Genomic DNA, 19,667 nt, shown 5'->3' with positions numbered 1-19,667 from the left:
ACAACGCTATGCTCAGGGACAACATCTGGCACACAACTCCAGTTTGTTAAGAGTGGCAGATAACCCTCCTGAATACAGAGGACAGGGCTTTCACAGAGCAGTGTAAGTTATTAGCCTACAGACAACTGAAAACGATTCTCTTTCAGTCAGCTAAATATCACTGAATAGTCAAGGCGCATGGCAGTGAATTCCCACATAGAGCACCTTTGGTGTGTGCACGACACTCTCTCCCTGATAGCCCGTACCTGTGTGTGATTCTCACTGGAGAGGTGCTGCAGGGGCTCCAGAGCAGTGGTAGTGGACATTCAGCCACTTGCCATCTCGGCGGTGCCAGACGCGCGTCTCTTCGGACTGCGTGGTGCGGGGCCGGCCTTGGCCGTCAATGTACTGAGTCAGGCGGATATATGCGATGCAAGCAGCATCTTCACCAATGACATGGACGTGGGGGTTCAGGATGGTGGTGTGTATCGGCTTGCTGTTCTTCGACAGTACTGGCAGAACATGTAAAACCATCAGCTGTATTTTACCACCGAGAGAGGAACAGCTCCCCTCCCATCCACCATCTTCTGTAGTCTACTCACCTCCAGCTTGGTTTGGGGATACAACAAAAATTGCTCATCATTTTCCAGATAAAAATCCAAGCCTTTCCAATTCTTTTTCCTAGCACCAATCCTTTTCCTTTGGAACTGAGCCCTTACTATTGCCTAGAATCCCCCGTTCTCCTTGCTCTCACTTCTGTAAAGGATACTTGTTACTCTCAATATCAAAACTGCTGCTTCTTCAGTTACAGGAAATGCTGTTTTAATTACCAGAACATTGTTGCAAGAGAGTAAATGATCAGGAAATCTATAAGCTAGGTCTGCAGTAAATACAAACAGGTCTCAGAAAAATGTAAAACTCACTCTAGTACAGGCTTCTGAAAGAGACAAAGTCTCTGCACACTTGGAGCACTTGGAATTTCAAACACTGAACGCCTTGATTCACTTCTCAAAATAAAACAAATTACATTTCAGTTCTCATCTTGTGGAGACACCCAGAAAGGGAGGCAAATCCACTCTTACTGTCCCAGGCTGGCAAAGTGATCCTTGTATCCACTTCAGGGGTTCATTAGATATTAGAGATCAGAAACTGCCTAGGGAACACTCCAAGTTAACACATCAGTAGTTTGTGTATGATTATTTTCATGTTTAACTATTCAGTATATCTATCTCAAACATACAGAATTTTTTGTTTTTGTTTTTTTGTTTTTTTGTTTTTTTGTTTTTTTTAAAAATATGATCATTCTTTTCCATTTCAGATCAGTAGCAAATCTGGTGTCACAAACTTTAAAAGCTCCTGTTCTCCATGCTTTTAAATAATTTGAACCAGGCAAATCATATGCCTACAGTGAAGAGATTTAGGAGCATAGAAATTGTTGGTGGAAAAGATTTTGAGGGAAAGCATGTTATCTCTTATAAATGCATCACAGTCCATGCACAACCAAGTGCTTTCTGGTTCTGATGGTCAGAATAAACATGAGCAATTTTCCCCCAAAAAGTGAAATAAGGGAAAATTAGAGAGAAGGCTGATAGTGTTATCAAATCTACCCACTCACAATTCTCAAAGTAAAACTTATGGAAATCCATTCCTTCAACCAGGTTCCCCAGTGCTTCAGGTTCAAATGAGGTCAAACCAGGATCACAGATTTTTCTGCAAAGAAAAACAGCACAGCCTTAGAGCCTCCATTTGTGCCCATTTACACAGTGAAGTATTAGTATGGTATGTGAGCTGCACCCCGCATGCACCTGACAATTTCACTACTCTGAGGAGTAAGTGCCTGGATGATGGGGTACTGCAGCAATGCAGGGTTGGTGCTAGTCAGCACTTCACACAAAGCAAGCATCTACTTTTCTGGTATACAAACTTGTATTTTATTCTCAGACAACTTTACTACATCTTAACTACGAATGAGAAAGGCTACAATATGCAACACTTTTTACTGTCCCTGTGTGACTCCTTACTCATATCCAGGAGTCGAAACATAACTTGCACACCACCTGTCAGAAAAGCACAAACCACTAAGTACTTACGTATAAGCATCAAAGTCTCCATTGTTGATGGCTTCTATCAGCTGCTCTGTTATCTTAATAATTTCTTGTTTACGCACTGTGAACAAGGAAGAAAGAGCAATTTAACTACACATAAGACTTAAATGGGAATATGAGGTTAGTGGGTGCTTCCTACAAGCTATTTGCAGAGCACCATTAGTCTAGATCTCATAGGTCATAGGCTGCTCCCTGCACTCTGGAGATATGCAGTAACAACAGCCATCCATATGAGAGTAGAGGGGCAGTGGTATGATAGGGGAATGGTGATCCCATAGTGCAGGGAGAAAGGAAATAAAGATGTAATGTGCACAAGACAAGCCTTTCTAGAAGAATTTGAACCAGAGGTGTCTCCTGAATGACAGCTCTGTGTGCTTCCAGGATTCTGACTAGTAAACCTGCCAATGTGAACCATCTGTCTGGCAGCTTAAGATGTGGAAACCCATCACCATTGCAGCCATACACAAATGGCCACCAGGCAGACCAGACCAATTGGAAAAGTCTTCCAGCAACCTGCCCATCACCATCACCAATACCTCAGCTACTGTGAATGCTGCAAACAAGCAATTGGGACATGAAGGGATGATTCCCACAAGCTAGAAAGACAACTGCAGCAGGATGGATGGATTGGACAAACAGATCCTAGGTGTATACTGAGATGCATTCTGCTCCTCAGGCAGATCCCTATGGCAGAGTTCTTTTCAGTGCAAGGACGGCACTGCCATTAACGCAACTCAGCATACTGAGCAAGTGAAGACAGGTGGCTAGCTGCCTTCTGCTGATTCAGCACCTGTGCACTCTCTTCTCTTGGTCTCCTATAGCTGAGAGGAGGCCCCATTCCCTTTGAATTTTTTCCATCTCCCACCCCATACCACAAGTCCTTAATGCTATAAAGTTTGGTTTGGCCCTGCCAAATAACAGAACTTGAGTTCTGTAACTGTATGCACATCCAACAGCTCTTCAGACTTCCCACAGTTTCCCATGAGGTAGTATATACTGCACACTGTACAAACATCTAAAAAAATGCTCTATCATTATGTTTGCTGTTATCAAATAATGTACAATTCCTACCATCAAAAGTAGAATGCCTTTAGGAATCTAAATTGCAGGTGTCTGACATGGAACTAGTCACTTGGCTTCTCTCCTGCAGGCCCTTAAAGAAGCAAGCACCTTTGGAAGTCTCACCTGAGGTATCTCAGATGCCTACCAGCAGGAGCATGGTGTTGGAGTCCAACCTGCCATCTTTGGATGTCCCAGTCAGGGAAGCTGAATTTCACTCTAGTTACTAGATGCTAGACTGAATTCCCTCCACCCTGAAACTTTATCCACGTGTGCCTATCACTCCAGCTCTGAGAGAGAAGTGCAGTGGAAGATCATCAAGATGGTAATCACATTGGCTACGAAAAGTGTCTGCATCCACTCTGGAAATCCACTAAGAGGACCATACTTTTGAGTTAGACACAGAAACACTCTAGATAGGGGACAGCTGGTTCATGATGCTAAAGAGCTAGTTTTGCCGCTTGGACTGCATACATTTGCACACAAAAAAATGACACAGAAAGAATGGGTTAAAAGGATACGGTGGGCTATGCCTATTGGGAAAAACATTTTTACAAAGCCTCTCATGTGGAACCATTTCCCCATGAAGCAGGCCTGTGCATTGCAGCCCTGCCCACGCAGAGCACACCCAGATGCGTGCAGTGCCTGAGGGCAGGGCCTATAGGAAAGGTTCCACGTGGGACAAAACCTGCAGACCACAGCCCCTGTGTGCTCCTCATCCCAGGAAGATTGGCACCCACTTCCCAAACGCTGCCACACAGCTGCGTTTCCCTACTCTTCAGCCACACCATGCCATCAGACCGTGCTCATCAGCTTGCTTTCACTACATGTCCCGAGCTGGAGTTGACACACGGAGGGTGAGCCACGCTTTCCAAGGAATGGAGCCCCAGGCTTTCGAGCAGGAAGGCATTCACACCTGCTGCTTGCTATGAGTCCTGGGGCCTCCTAATTCACACAGCAGCAGGGCACAGAAGCAATCAAGCACACACCAGCAGGAAAGCGCGACAGGGCACAGCCTTTTGCTCTGCTGGGTAGTCTCACGGGATGACCGGCCACAGCAGCCGGCTGGAGCTGCCGCAGCAGCTCTCAGGGAGCCGAGGCCCCATCAGAAGGCGCAGCGCGCAGCCGGGCTCCCCTCGGGGCGGCGGGAGAGCGCCGGCCCGCCCGGCCCCGCGGCGCCCCCCTGCGGCCGCCGCCGCTTCCTACAGTCCCGGGCGCGGCGGGCGGGAGCGCCGCCTACGGGCGGCCGTGTGCCGAGCGAGCCATGCCGCCTCCCGGCCCGGCCCGGCCCGGCCCCTTCCCCGCCCGCTGCGAGCGGCCGTGCGTCTCGCCGGCTCCTAGCAGCCGCCTGTCCCGAGGGGGCCCGGAGGTGGGGGAGAGGAGGAATACTTCACAACGAAGGTGACTAGCGTTAGTTGTACTACTCCACTACTGCTACCCGGCTGCTAACTTACACGGTGCACTGTTAAGTACAAAGGGAACTACTGGAGTTAGCAAGGGCTCCGACCGAGCACGCTCTAACTCCAATGTCTGCCCTGGGCTGTCCCAGGCAAGAAGCTTCTCTTCACAAGACTGTGTAGCTGCAAAACAAACGTAAGCATTACAATAATAAACAAACAAACGTAAACCAGAAAGCAAAACCAACAAAGAAGTACAAACGCACACACAGCCCCAGCCCGAGAGCACGCAGACTCCAGCAGCCCAGCCAGCTCTGCTAGCTCAGCCGCGGGCGCTGCTCCGAGACACCTCGAGCAGCAGAGCCCCGGGAGCTCAGCGGGCACCTTGGTGCTGCGGGTGGAGGGCTGAGGAGAGCAGGAACACCGGGTGAGACAGAGCAGCACGAGGGTGAGTAGGAGATGCGAGCAAAGGGAAAGGCAGCAGAGCACCCCATCACTGCAAATCTCACTCGGGAAGAGGGGTGAGCGGGGAGATGGTGCTCCCCAGGGCACCGAACAGAGCCAGTGGACAGGAGGAGTGAGGTAATAAGGAAACAGCAAGGGCACTTCACAGCAAAAAGGAATTGAGAAGAGATCATTTCCCTTCCATTCTGGCTCAGCAAAACACCTTTCCTTCCCACTGTGCCTCACAAACCAGCAGTGTGACATTCTTACAGCTACTTCAAAAATAACTCACAGAGAGAGGCTCTAACTGCTGCACCACATGAGACATGGGTGCTGTGTGCAGGAAAACATCGAAGGATGGCAGGAGGAGACAGAAGAACACACCTGGTCCTCCCTCCCCAGACTGACCTGAGCAGAACCAAACAGTCCCAATGTTCCCAACTCACAGCAAAAAACCTCCCACCACAGAGTTCAACAGGCAACAAGTAAGGTGTGTTTGTAGGAGGGAGGCTGGGAACACCATGTGCATCCTTCTCCAACCTACCAGCTTGTGCACACCCTGTGTGCAGAGCTTTTCAACCACAGGCTCCTCTCACAGAGGCAGCCGGTTCGGGAGGGACCATGCAAGAGGCACCACAGCTGACTGACCAACCATGGTACCAGCAACTGAGCACCACAGTGCAATGTAAAGCACTGCAGAGAGAGATGTCCCTCGGAGCCAACACTATCAACAGATTTTCATTCTGAGCACCTGATGGTGGGTTTAGAAATGCTGGAGGGCCTTGCAGCAGCCACATCTCTTCCAGAACACAACTGATGCAGGAATCAACAACTGCTATTCACTCACACTGTTCTTCCTGAGCATCACCCTTGGCCAGGGAGCTCCCAAGCTCGTGCCAAGTGAGACTGAACTCAGCCTCATGTGCCCTGCAGCAGAACTGCTCTGCTGGCCCACCTACAGAACAGGAAAGCCAGATGTGCAGGGATTCCCCCGAGGAGACCCCGAGAGGCAGCGTATCTCCCGAGAAGTCCACATCTCACCTAGATGGAAGCAAGGGAATGGAATTGGCCAAGATGAGGTTCTGTCTTTTCAAAAAGGGAGGGAAGGGTTTGGAAGTTTTCAGAGTGTGAAAGAGGGTATTTTGCAGGAAGGGAGATGATTTCTTTTTATTCTAGAGTACTGAAAATGAAAAAAACATATCAACATTCTGGAAGGAAGTCGAGGAAAGGAAAGTTCTTAGGGAAGGAGAAACAGGAAAGGTAGGAGGGAGGGGTGGGAAAAAGATGCTGTGGAGCACTGCACCCCTGGACTTACTGGCTGAGAAACAGAGAGAAAGCTGGGACTGCATGGACTCAGTCTGTGTTTTGCTCTCACTGTGCCTCCGTCCTTCAAGCACTGAGCTGCCGTCCCCGGTGGAGAGAGGGGGAGCTAGCATGGCAGGGAATTAAAACACAAACACAAACAAAACACGCAAGTTCAGTAAATAAAAAAAGAGAAAGGAAATAGGAGAACATTAAAGAAACCACAATGCTGGCACAAAACATGCAGGAGTATCCTTCAGGGCAAAGCCAAGAAGACAGCTTTACAACATGGAACTGCTGTGCAATTTATATAGACACGAGGGGCTGCTCCCTTCAGCCCCACCACAGTGGAAATAACACAGCCCCGAGGCAACTGTCACTGACGTAGCACGTCTCCTACAACACAGAATAGATTTGCATAACCTGTGTCTATTGAAAATAAAAGGTCAGAAGCAGAACTGCATGAGATCTTCCCTGTTTCCAGAGTCATGGCTATGCAGAATGCTGAGCTCCAACACCTCAAAGCTTTAGGTGCATTTAATCTTGCTTGAGTGCTTGCTTTACTTAAAACGGGGAGGGGCAGGAGTGGAAAAGGAATACTACTATAAAGTGAAGCACTAAAATTACCAGATAGAGCTGGCCATAGCACAAAGCATTACTGTGCGAGTTCGTTCCCACCCAACTACCTTTCAAATATTCCTTTCTATTAAGATCATAATATATTCTAACCTCTGCCAAATCTGTTTTGATTTGCAGCAATGCAGTCCTATATAATTCTTCGTAGATTCAGTCCTGGCCAGCTGCCCTTGCTCCCCCTCCTAGCCTCACTCTCTTCACAGCATTCATATTCCTGTCTTGCAGGACACCCATTGGCTCAGATGGATCCAGTATGGAAACTCTCCTGAACGCAAGCTTCCAAAGGACAGGAGGTTCTAGACAATTTTCTATTCTGGGCAGTTATGCAGCAGAGATTAGGTAAACCAGATTCATCACCACGCTACAGAAACCATCCAGTTCTCTTCCCTCAAAGCTGGGTTCTTAAACCACAGACTACTCTGGCAAAAAGGTGAGAGGCTGCTATGTTATTATGCTACTATGCTATTATGAAGTCAGGTCTCATTTGAAACAACTGGTATTGTATAGCTCATTCAGGCACCAGCATACATTTCTGCTCCCTATGACTCCTCAGAAGAGAAGATAGCAGCTTGTGACAAGCTGCAGGAAAAGCAGCAGGAACTAGCCCAGCTGACTGAGGTGACATTGCTGCTACACCACAGGGCCAGCTTTCATTTTTCCCTGGATACTGTAGTCTGATTGACTACAGAGAGAACAGGGATGCCTCTGCCTAAAAACAAACTAATACCATATCTGCCAACTGCATTCACCCATTCTAAACCTGCTCATTCTGGAGAACTTCTTTCCCGTCTTCCTTTTTTATGGAGGTCAGGATAAAGACTGCTGCTAAAACAACACTAGCAGATAAGGGACACAGAACTCCTTCACCTAGCGAGTTTTATAAGCACAAAATATTTATGATGTGATCACTGAAAGGCATGAAATCTCTTCTTAATCTCTTCCTCTACCAGCATCTCCATTAGGGATATGAGAAATCACTTCAGTTCAGACAACAGGCTACCATCTTTGTCTCTGAAGCAAAAATAGAGAGATCCAAAGAGGAGGGCCAGGGGAAAGAAAGGTGTGTGCGCATCACTAAAAAGGTTCCCAGAAAGAGGCAAGAAGGGAGACTGCTTCTTTCTCAACTGAGAGGTTTCAACTCCCTGTAACCTGCAGGGAATCATAAAAAGCACAGATTCCAAACCTTGAGAGACTAGCAGAGATTTTCCATGCCTAGAAATGGACTGGAGATGAACAGATCATGAAATTTTCAAGCAAATCTCTAAATCTGAGACAAAAACAAATTAGTTCAAGACAAAAAGGGTTTGTATCTCACAGAGGCCAAGTTAACTGCTTCCCCAGCATATTGCCCACTGTGACAGGAATGGCAATGTCATTGCGAATTTATGAACTGAGTCACATACAGAAACATGGGAAGACAGTTCAGTGCAATGATCAAATCTCCAGGAACCCCTGCCTGCACTTAACTGTATTGGAAGTTACAGGCAAAACACCTACCTTTCAGATCCTCATCTTCAGTTGTGGTGTTACAGCTCTCTGTAGAACCCTGCATGGCAGAACAGAGCATTACCAGGCATCAGCAGTCAGGAGTTAGTAAATAATTTGATTTTTAATTTTTTTTTGTAAAGGAAGGTAAGGAAAGCGTAAACACATAGGCCGTGTGAATGGCAGAGCCAGGATGACACAGCGAAGATTTGGATGAAAGCAGGCCAAATATTAAGCAAAACTTGATAGCATCACTGCTAAACTTCTGCACGTAGAAGCAAGTTCAAGCCATCCACGCAGAATTTTTATAAGAACAGAAGTAACCAAACTCTGTCAAGTGAGATCAAATGGGAGTTGCTTCTCTTTGGAAGAAGAATAGCCACAAGAGCTTAGGAGTCCTTCCTTAGCTTTTCTCAAAGGAACAGATATGTATATATATATTAGATATATACATATATTTCTTTCCCAAAGAAATATATGCATGAGCACCAGTATCTTATCTTCTCACCCAGTCCACCTAAAAGTGGTGGTTATACACCACTGTAGAAAAGAGATGATGATATTTGAACTGTTGTCCCTACTCAGGCTCTTCTAGAGATCTACATCCACGCGACACAACCCTCCCAGTCTACTGCCAGCAGGACCATGCTACAAACCAAACACCAGAAAGGCAGACACACAAAGGTGAGAATGTCAGAGAAAAGTTTCTCTGGCAACACTCCCATCCATCCCTTACCTTTATGCCATCTGTAGCATTATGGACAACAGTTGTTTGAGGCTCCTAGGAAAGGATGGAAGAATCATTAAACTCCAGCTCCCATGCATTCTCTCATTTGCTTTCACTCCCCAACAAGTGGAGAAAAGGTGACTGACATAAAAATCAAACCACAAATTCCAAACAGCAACATGTGCTTGCGTGCACGCGCACACACTTCCTGCACAGAAGGTTTTCAGAAGAGAGACACTATCCTAAAAGCTACAGTCACAAGGAGACAAAGCCCCCAGCACTCCCTGCAATTACCCAATCCCCAATTTGCCTCCGGAGAAGAAGACTGGCACAAATGCCAGACAGCAGCACAACAGCCAGCCCTCTGTGGCTGTTCATCAGGTAATGATGACTCAGCAGTGTCTTCACTGGATAACGATTCAGAAGGTGAATGAAGGGTGATACTGGGCTGGGGCCTTTGTCTCCCAGGTTTTGGGAAAGTATGCCGGGTGTCCTGTCCTTAAAAAGGGACATTCATAATTTCCTTATCAAACAAGGGTAAGCCAGACCACATAGATGCCTTTCATCAGGAGTTGCTAAGGGAACTGGACTGAAAAAAAAGGCTCATTTGTCTACAAGTCTCTACGGTGGGATCCAATTTCAATAATCATAATTAATAATTTAGAAAGGTTCCTTCAGTATCAAAACCATAACGAACAGAGCCAGTGAAGGGAGAGAAGAAAATTATGAAGTGTCCCAAGAACCCTTTGCCCTATAACAAACCATAAGAACATCATATCCCACCATTCCACCTTCCAAAAAATTGCCAAATCCAACTCTCCAGTGACACACAGCAAAGAGCAGCTACAGGCCTATAGGTGCTAACTAGCTCCTGCTCATCCCTTCACTACCAGGACAAGGCTTCAGGATCCCGCACCATTTCCTTCAGCTGCCATCTCTCTGGCAGGGTGGCTCAGCAAGGGTACCAGGACTGTGTTGGCGCAGTGATGTACACTAACCCACACAACTCTATCACTCATTTCACTGCTGATCTCCCAACGTGCTGATGAGAGCACACTGTGCTGCATCATTAACTGCACTAGGCAAAGGGCACCCTATGAAGCCTGCTGTACACTGCCTGTCAAACAGAAAATGCTAGCCCAGCAAGCCAGTTAGCTGCAGAGGATCAAGCACACAACTGAGTAGGCCAAACAGACTGTCTAAGGCCTCGCCTGAATACCCTTTGCCCTTTTCTTCTGTGGTGTCCTGAAGTCCATCCTCAACTCTCTAGATGTTGGAGAGTGGATAGAGCTGGGCCACTCTTCTTCCAAACCAGCCTCCCCAAAGCCAGCAGGACCAGCTGAACGGGACACAGAACTATACAGGGATGGCACAAGGGGAAGTCCAGGCAAGCTGCAATCCTCACATCCCACCACAGCTCTGCTCAGCACCCCCACCCCAAAGCCTGTGAGGCTGTGACCAGTACCCACAGCAGCACAGGGACACAGACAGAACAAAGCCAAAACACAAGCTGAAAAAGCAGCACAAGCAGCACTCGGGGTGGGGGGAAGGAGTGAAGGGAACAGGACAGAGTCAAAATTAAAACAAACAGGAAAAAAAAGCCGTTGGGGAAGATACCATGGACGTCTGCACTGGGGGTGTTTCTTTTGCAGTGCTTACTATACTGGTTTTGTTGTTGCTCTGTGGCTGTGACAGAAAAACATGTTTTTAGTTCTCCTGCTGGGCAAGGACAGCAAGATAAAAACAGCATTGCTTCAACTCCAACCATGTCTTCACACCCACCCCTCCCCACCATCTCAGACAAGAAGAGTGAGGAAGGAGGAGTTCTGCTCAGACTGCTGGACATCATCCTTACCTCAGAGGCAACAGATGTTTCAAGGGAAGTATCAAACCCCAAATGTGCGTGGACTGCTAGAGCTATAAGGAAGGAAAACAGAAGGGGAAAAGGCAGCAGCCTAAAGGGATAGGGGGGAATCTTGGAAGGAGCGCTGACAAAAATATCTGGTGAAGAAGAATGGGAAATGACAGCAGTCCCCAAGAGAAAGACCACAAAAGTGACAGAAGCACAACTGCCAATGTGCTGCCTCAAACAAGGGACAAATGGGAGTTGTGACTGAGAAGTACCAAAGTGCCCAGAAACAGTTCTAAATATGCAATGATGCTGAATCCCTCAGAGAATCTACTTATGTAAGAAAACACGTGGTCCCTCTAGAAAAGGTAGAGAAAAGGTGAGGTATGGTGCATTGTGCCCTTGCTGAGTCCTGAATTACAGAAACTTATAGGGCCAAAATATGGAAAAGTGAGGGGAATGCCCACAAGGAAAAGTCTTTGCAATTCCCCAAGCAGCAAGTTCTCTGGATGGCACCCAGTAGTTTTTTCATCTTTTTCCTCTTCTGTTCCTTGTAGCTGTGGTTAAGAATAGAGTTTCTGCTTCCTGCATTCACACAGTACAACAGTGAGGTAGTCACTGGCTTGTTGCAAAGAAATGTCCCACTATAATGTATGTCAGTGCAGTTGGGAATGAACAAACTCTGCTTCACGGAAGAACCTGTGCCCACTACAACATGTTTCCTGGCACATAAATCCAGTCATTTTTAGGAGATGTAAGCCCACAGTTTATACTGCTGCACAACCCCTACACCAGGTGTATAGCACTCTTACTGTCAGATACCAGCAACAATGTCAAAATAAGCACTACAAGAGCCTCACTCAATCTCCTTGGTCAACAAGTGAGGGTGACTGGAGCTGAGCTCAAATAGCAAAGTGACCTTATTGCAGTTGCTCTTTATTCCACCATTCTTGAGGAATGCACTCACACTGCAAAACAAGACATCATTACCCAGTCTCAAGCACAAAGAATGCACAAGTCAAATGCTGAGTTGGAAAACATCTGCCAAAAATTTGATTAAGTCAACTAGAGAAAGAGCTTTGAGGTTGAAAATTCATACAGACCACTAATACTTCAGTTTTCCTTCACAAGCAGCGTACTTTGGCTTAGCTATCCCTTTAGGAGAGGAAGAGAGGGCAAAGAAAAGGATGATAGGGTAGGTGGAAAGAGTGGTAAGTGAGAGGGGGAGACAGTAATGAGGGCTTTAAAAGTTAATAGGGAAAAAAAAGAACATGTGACATACTAATTCCCCAAAACTAAGAAAGTAGAAACACTTTTCAAATTATTTATTGCCTCTTTCTATACAACCTCACATTATCCTAAGACTATGGCCTTCCAACAGCTTTACTTCCTCCATGTTATTTGCAGCCTGGTGGCACAAGAGATGGCAGGCTGCTATGAGTATAAGAGAGAAACAGATGGACCTGTAAAAATGAATCCCAATCTATTTCATGGCAATGCTTGGGTCCACTTATTCATACAGCACTGAAGATCCTGTATGTCTTCAAAACCAGCGATCCTAACACAGAGATCTAACTTCCAAACCTCTTGCAGTGAGCAAAGCACAATTTATTTTTCTTAGTTCACTGGGATGAAAAGATAAAGTTAGCATCAAAGAAGGCATACAAAAATGCATTATACGTGAGATCAAATAGAAAAAACATCTAGAAAGCCACTGTTCTGGAAAAAAAAGTTAATATAGCAGCTTTGTAGGTGTGGGATGTCACCTTACAAAGCACAAATCCACACGCACCCAGAACATATAGCCTGCCCTCCAAACTGCACTGAGCATTCAGTTCATCCATCTTACTCTTTCCTGTCCAGTGACAGAAAAAGAGCATCATATTTGCCAGTCAAGTAGTATATCTGCCATTCACATAGTATTCTACACCACAACACAGTCCCAAGAGAATAAGAGGTAAAAGACTTAGGCTAAACACACTTCATAGTTCTTTCTCTGATAGAGGTATCTGATGCACTGAGTTTTCAACACATACTTGGGTATTCTGGCTTTCTAGCCAACTGCCCTCCAGTGGAAAAGTCTGGTATGTCTGACCCCAAGCCCAGGGTAAACAGCCAGCTCTTACCCCTTTTTCCCAGTGTCACTGGGCAGGCTGTGATCCTTGGTAATTCACAGCAGCACAGCTCAAGTTAGAAGAGGCCAATTCACCTAAAAAGGTGTCAGGCCTTTCTGAAGATCCATGTAACACTATTAGTTTTGGCACAGAATTTGGCAATGTTTCCTGAGCTAGACAAGAGACAGACAAGACAGGCACAAACAACACAGGGTGCAAGAGAAAGAAAACAGACCAGTGATCATATCGCTAGGGACACACACTTCTGGCAAACTAAAGAATGTAAGTACTGATACACGGGCTGTCTCTGGTTATTTAGTCACCTTCACTGCTTCTAAGTTTTCTACGGCTGACACTTACAAGGTTTATATATCCCCAACTGCTTTAAAACAACACGCAGAGGGAATTTAACTCCTGCTGGCAGTGGGCAGATAGGCAAAGCTAGAAAAGTACAAAGAACTCCTGCCCTGGTAGTTCATAAAGGCAGGGCTGGTGAAAAGCATGATACAAGCATCAGATTTTCCAAGCAGTACTTAGGGATTACATTTTGTGTTTGCAGAGTCTTAAGGCTCTGCAGCCTCCTAACTGAAGGAGGAAGAGGGGAAGTATCTTCCAGACAACGTAGAAATCGTTCTGCCTCCTCATTACTACAGCGTCCCTGTTCCCATCTGCAGTAGCAAGAAATATTTTCTGTTCTTCTTCAGTCTAAAGGAGACAATGCCATCACTAATTTTGTACTTCAGTCACTGTTAATACCTCAGTGTACAGACACAGGCGTTATCTAACAGGCTGTATATGAGCCCTTACAATATGGCACTGGCCAATTTTCTCTTTGCTTCCTTCAGAGTACATCTGACTACTTTTGTAACATATTCTATAGATGTCAAACATCTGGATGAATGAAAAACAAAATGAATAAGACAGGGGACGTAGTTACTAGGTATTTGGTCATGCTGGGATACATAAAACGAGATCAAAACAAAAGGAAGTTTGGGATTATAAACGCTCTGAAAACCTTTCCAATAAGAATGCTAAAAAAAAAAAAAAGTGACCAGCAGCTCTGAGCCGCCTGGCAGTGCTGTGCCCACATATTTCATCTGGACAGTGGAGCCCCATCAATCTCTGCCACATTTGGAGCGACTCCCAGTTTGTTCTACACTGCAGGGCTCCCAACAAGGATGACTGCACCAGTACCAGGCAAAGCACCTGCTTTTCTTTTTGGCACCTCTGCAACAGAATGACAAAGCCCCATGTCCAGGCCAGGCACACACCTGCCCTGCTGAGCCCAGGAGAACAACTGCCTTTTTTATTTCACACTCCAATCAGACACTGACAGCAGGCAAGGTCAAACTGCATTTCCAGCAGCGGATTTTCCACACAAAATGGGAACTGTGTGACTGGCCGGGGGCCAGATGATCACAGAGCCCTTTTAGTGAGGACATGGACCTTTCAGAGCACAATGACTCCCCGCCACCTCCCCCCTGCACAGACATGCTATGTAGGGTGATGAGCACAAGCCGAGCGTGCATGGCATGAGAATGGCGGACGCACGAATCGCAGGCAGCTTACGGGAGGTGCTCACCATCAAATGCACACTGGAGCTCGACTTCCTTTTCTGGACACACCATTGAGAGAGGGAAAGAGAAGGGAAGAAAGGAGATGAGAAGAAAAGCACAGAAACTATTCACACATTAGTGTGCCAGCGAGGGCCCCCCTGCCAATAATGCTCCCCTAGGGCAGGTATAAGCAGCAACAGAAAGGCACAGACACACAGCAAGGTGCAGTCAGAAGTTGAAGAGCACTGCTACACACCAGGGGAAAGGGCAGGGTGGAAGACTCCCATCCACTCAAACACTGAAGTCAAAGCATAGGTGCCCCATACATTGATAAAAGGAGAGAAGAGGGAGGAATATATACGTACAAGACATGGGATGCAACGGGAGTCTTTCCCATGTGCTTTCCCATTTCAGAAAAATGTGCAGCTTGCCCAGCAACACTGAAGAAGTGAGCAGTAAACCTCCAGTCATTCACATCATATAAGAAGCAAGGGTGTGTTTGCAACTAGACTGAGGGGGTGGGAAGGAGACCACAGTGAGAGAGGTGTCCCCAAAGGCTTCAGGAAAAAGGGGAAACTTCCGTGCATAGCAGCAGAAAGGATCCCTTACAAAGAAATTAGGGCTGACTGGAGAGGCAAGATGCACCCATGCTCAGAAACAGAGGAAAAACAAGAAAGGCAAAAAGGCACAGAAAAACAGCCAGAACACCTTGCACTCTCAGATACTGGGAGAACAAGCAGTGAGCAATGCTTAAGCACTACCCAGCTTTCCAGGAATTTATTCTTGCTCAAAAGACATCTTCAGTCATCTTCAACGACTCCTTCACACCAAACATCACTTTCCAATAAACCAGGCTCAGCATGCATTTCTCTGCTCTTTCATGACACTCTCAGTGTCCCACTCTGTCCACACCACATCTGGCAGGTCTCAGCATTACAGTTTCTCGCCCCCATCAACTCGGCATAAACTTTCCATCCTTTGGTGCTATGTAAGCTTTGACGCCCACCGATTCGTTGATTGATCTTCCACTTCATGGAGGAAACATAAGGCTTGCCATTCATTACCTGCCTTACAGTCTTCTGATTGATTCCATTTCCTTTTAAGTCATTTTAACTTCTCCACAAGTGTTCCCTAAAGCTAGAGCTAAGATGGGATGTACCACCAGCAAATGAATACAAAGCTCACACTACTACCAACTCAGAGGAGTTTCCCGTCACAACAGGGAATTCATGACAGGGAAAAGATGAATTTCACACCAACTGAGAAACTGCTTCAAAACCTGAGTTATTTTTAATGTATCCTATAAGTTGTAGCAGAGAGAGACACTGCAGGGAAACTTTTCTGTAAGGAAGATAGCATCACTTGATGTTTCAGTAGATTTCCAGTCAGTTACAGAAACAAGTAAAGGAGTGGAAAATGGTGAGAGAACCGAAAGTTCTTTATAGAGGGAGAATCAACTAATCCATACAGAAAACAATCACCCTTCTATTTCTCTTCTTTGGAACTGAAGGCAAAAATAACACCGACACAGCTTGAAACAGACATTTCTGCAGAGCAGAACTTAATTAAGTACAACCTAAATTTAAAAGTTTGTCTATTAACATGATATCCCACATAGCACATCATTTCTGACTAGGCGGTGAGTCAGGAGAACAGAGTATGCAAGTGCTATTATGACTCAGGACAGGCTGGACAACACCAACACCAGGCACTGACATTAAGTGTTAAAGCATCAAAACATTAAGTTGAAATAAACAAATGAAAGTTTCTGACAGCTAACTGGTCTCAAAATTCCCTCTGTAACGGCAAGCCGTGTCATCCTTCCAAGACCAGATGAGTAAAACTTACTTATTTTCTTGCAGTGTGACTGTAACTCAGGAAGAAAATAAGATAACAGAAGCTTGCTTACTAATAGGTCTATTTCCATGACAGCTACATCTCTAAGTGTTTTTAAGCAATACAGAGATATCATGAGTAGAAAAAATTGTTAAAGAAAGAGATCTAGCTTACAGTAAAGTACTTCACTGATCACTTGAAGGATTTCCCTGAATCTAAGCAACAAAACATTCTCCCAAATCGCTATGAGTAACATTTTCCTCTCAAACCCAGGTATTTTTTGTGTTAAATTCAGGTGGTCACTTCATAAAAAAGGAACAGATTCTCTGCAATTAAATTTAAAGAACCTCACTTCAGGTAACAATAAGCTCAAGTCAGCAGATGACAGAACATACCCCGAAGAATCACTGTCTCTTCAGCATAGCTGCAATATTAGAAAGAAGCAGCGTAAACTCTTCTGAGCACCTACAGAAAACACAACGCATACTAGAAGATGCTAATGGAAGTAGAGTGATTCCAATAAAGATTCCACTCAGTTCTATGCCTTTAACAAGGATATATTTTTTACAATAGCTTTTTGCATTCCTGCTATTTTCACGCAGTTCCCCTCCAGTCTGAAACAGATTTATATATTTGTATATTTACATATGTAGAGATATGTATATTTATTAAAATATCACTCCTGTTCTAACTCACAAAATGAAAAATCATTGCAGGATTCAGTGTAAACTCAAAGTCAATCAGTGAGAGGCAGTCTGAACTAGCAGCTGTGGGGGCCTATTTCCACCTTCACTTTAGTCTTTCTGTGCGATGCTGAGTCAATCTTTTTGTCTCTGTGAATCCATTTTTTCTCCTGCCCTTTGTCAGCTTGTCTATTTAAACTGTAAGCTAAGAGGCAGGGATTTTCTGCTTAGGCATCAATACAGTGCTAAGCACATTGGACCCTTGATCTCAGCTGGAGTTTCTAGGCATTACAACAATACGGTACAAAGAGTGAATGCATCAAAGGTGCATAAAATGCCTTATTGGATGTCAGGACTTAAACAGACCTGAAGTGCTCACTCTGAGCTTTTTGTGTAATGCTATTCAGCATAAAACTGGTGTTCAGGTGAACTTGGGTTCTCCTCATTTAGCTTCAGCATAATAATTCTAATTTAAAGAGTATGGTTTCAAGATCACATACAATACACAGACAGAAAAGGAGCATTAACTCATGTTGATCACCACATGGGTATTACTTGACCCCTACAGATTTCAAGATAGAACATTTTTGAGGATTCCCTGTTGGTTCACCGTGCTGTTGTGGCTTTCGTCCAAGGCATGTCATCTCTAATTGGTTTCTCAGAAGCAAAGACAGCTTAAAGAGCGCACCTGTCTTCCCCACACACTTTTTTGTTGGGCAAAGTGCAGGGAAGTACCCAGTAGGCATAAAATGTACTCTTACTGCAACGTGCCTTATTAACAGCAAAAGAAATGGTATATGGTAACTTTCTGCAATTACATAAGACTAAGGGAACGCTTTACAATATTACAAAATTAACCTTGTTACAATAAAATGTGGGTTTTTACACTTCTAGTTAAGTTCTCCTTTCAGCTACGCTAGTCAGCATTTCCTGTGAAAGAGAACTAAGGATGCAGTAGAAAGACAAGGTGAACAGTCAACAATTTTTGCAGAGCACTTCAAGTGAATGCTGTTGAACCTTTTTACATCCCATGGAATTCCATACAAGTTTCTATTTGTATAAAACTCAGCCTGAAAAATATCATTAGTGTCATTTCAAATTCTCAAGCCTAACTGTTCAGTGGAAAAAAAAAAAAAGCCATGAAAAGAAGATGAAACTGCCAAAGAGCTTAAGAAGATCTAATTTTAAAATAATTACAATTATATCCTTAACTAAAAATAGCAATTTGTGCATTAGCATATTCTGATTACAAAGATGGCTCTGACAGGCCCTCCAATGACTGGAAACAAATGCATCCTCTCATACTAGAAGGAAAGGAAATCCCTCTTTAGGAGAAAAAGAGCAAGGTTGTTTCAAGTTCTGCCTAGAGACAAAATCAACAGCAGGACTATGACACCAACTACAGGGAGCCCAGATCCTGACAAGGTCAGAGAACAGACGTTCAACAGAAAGCGTCCTTAATCTTCATCTAGTTGTCTGCCCCTGCTCGTTCCTTAACCCCTCCGTCACCTTCACTGGACAGTAAATCCAGATCACAGCAGAAAGAGGAACAAGATAGGAAGTAGATTTGATATGAAACGGTGCAAAATGAAGTTAAAAACTGCAGCTGCACAATGTTGCTCATAAATGCAGAATCGTAAAAATAAAAATAAAAATAAAAAATACCTGGAACCTACAGTGCTGGCCCACAAGATATCTGGTATATTACATGGCTCTGCAATTCGTCACTCAGTATCTTCTATAGCCTCGCTTTCTGGATTTGAAAGCAGAAAAGCATGCTCCTTTAGTGTCAAATCTGGGCCTTCCTTGTTGCTACTCCATCAGCTTGGATCCAAATTATGCCTGAAGAAAGTGAGGGCAGCACTACCAGCAAAGGTTTGATGAGCAGGGACAATTTAAGATTCAAGGCAGTTTAAATCATTCATTATTTAAGATAACGGAAAAGTTCTCAAGTGCCAAGCTGATGAAATATCTACCAATTAGTAGAATTAGTACTTTAAATAGAAGCAGCAGTGCAGAACGAAAACCAGGGATACTTCAAATAGACACACAACGAACTTGCTAGAGGAGAGGGTCATCCACAAAGAAATTAACCAAAATGAAATTCATCAAATGTCACCAACTCCAGACACACTTACGTTGGAATAAAAATCTTTCCTTTCTGTCCTCTCCTACTGATTTGAGTTCTTCTTTCCCCTGTCCAAAAACATCTGATGCAAGTAAAATATATGCATCCTCACTGATCCAGCATGTTATGCTTGCCTCAGATAACAGGTAAAGTCAGTTTCACAGAAACAAATAAAACTTGTGTTTGTTTCTTACAGCTAGCATATCATATGAGCATCATGCCCTCGTCACGACATATGGCTACAGCACATCTCTCTCATCATTTACGCTAAATCAGCAGCAACCCTCTTCATTTCGCATCATATATTCACTAACACACATGCGCAAGAAACTCTTGTGAATAATGCACAAGAAAGACATATAGGCCT

General features: G+C 44.8%; 1 protein-coding gene across 12 annotated transcripts in view; it reads right to left on the bottom strand.

Annotated features, from left to right (window-relative positions):
* Nucleotides 1–258: 258 nt before the first annotated feature.
* CAMK2G (calcium/calmodulin dependent protein kinase II gamma) overlaps nt 259–19,667 on the bottom strand; it is a gene marked incomplete at both ends in the record, with an annotated part of 106,929 nt that continues 87,520 nt past the window's right edge. For 2 of the 12 annotated variants that reach the window (XM_079536063.1, XM_079536067.1), the window contains 8 exons: nt 259–491; nt 1,595–1,689; nt 2,070–2,145; nt 4,598–4,723; nt 6,300–6,413; nt 8,420–8,468; nt 9,144–9,188; nt 10,752–10,820. In XM_079536063.1, the coding sequence (XP_079392189.1) occupies nt 259–491; nt 1,595–1,689; nt 2,070–2,145; nt 4,598–4,723; nt 6,300–6,413; nt 8,420–8,468; nt 9,144–9,188; nt 10,752–10,820 (807 nt within the window). Of the gene's footprint in view, nt 492–1,594; nt 1,690–2,069; nt 2,146–4,597; nt 4,724–6,299; nt 6,414–8,419; nt 8,469–9,143; nt 9,189–10,751; nt 10,821–14,679; nt 14,713–19,667 lie in introns of all 12 variants that reach the window. The other 10 variants (XM_079536070.1, XM_079536071.1, XM_079536068.1 and 7 more) reach the window with 9 other exon arrangements.

The sequence above is a fragment of the Tetrao urogallus genome (genome assembly GCF_951394365.1).
Source record: "Tetrao urogallus genome assembly, chromosome: 5".
NCBI classification, from domain to species: Eukaryota; Metazoa; Chordata; class Aves; order Galliformes; family Phasianidae; genus Tetrao; species Tetrao urogallus.
This window is presented reverse-complemented; position numbering and strand designations above follow the sequence as displayed.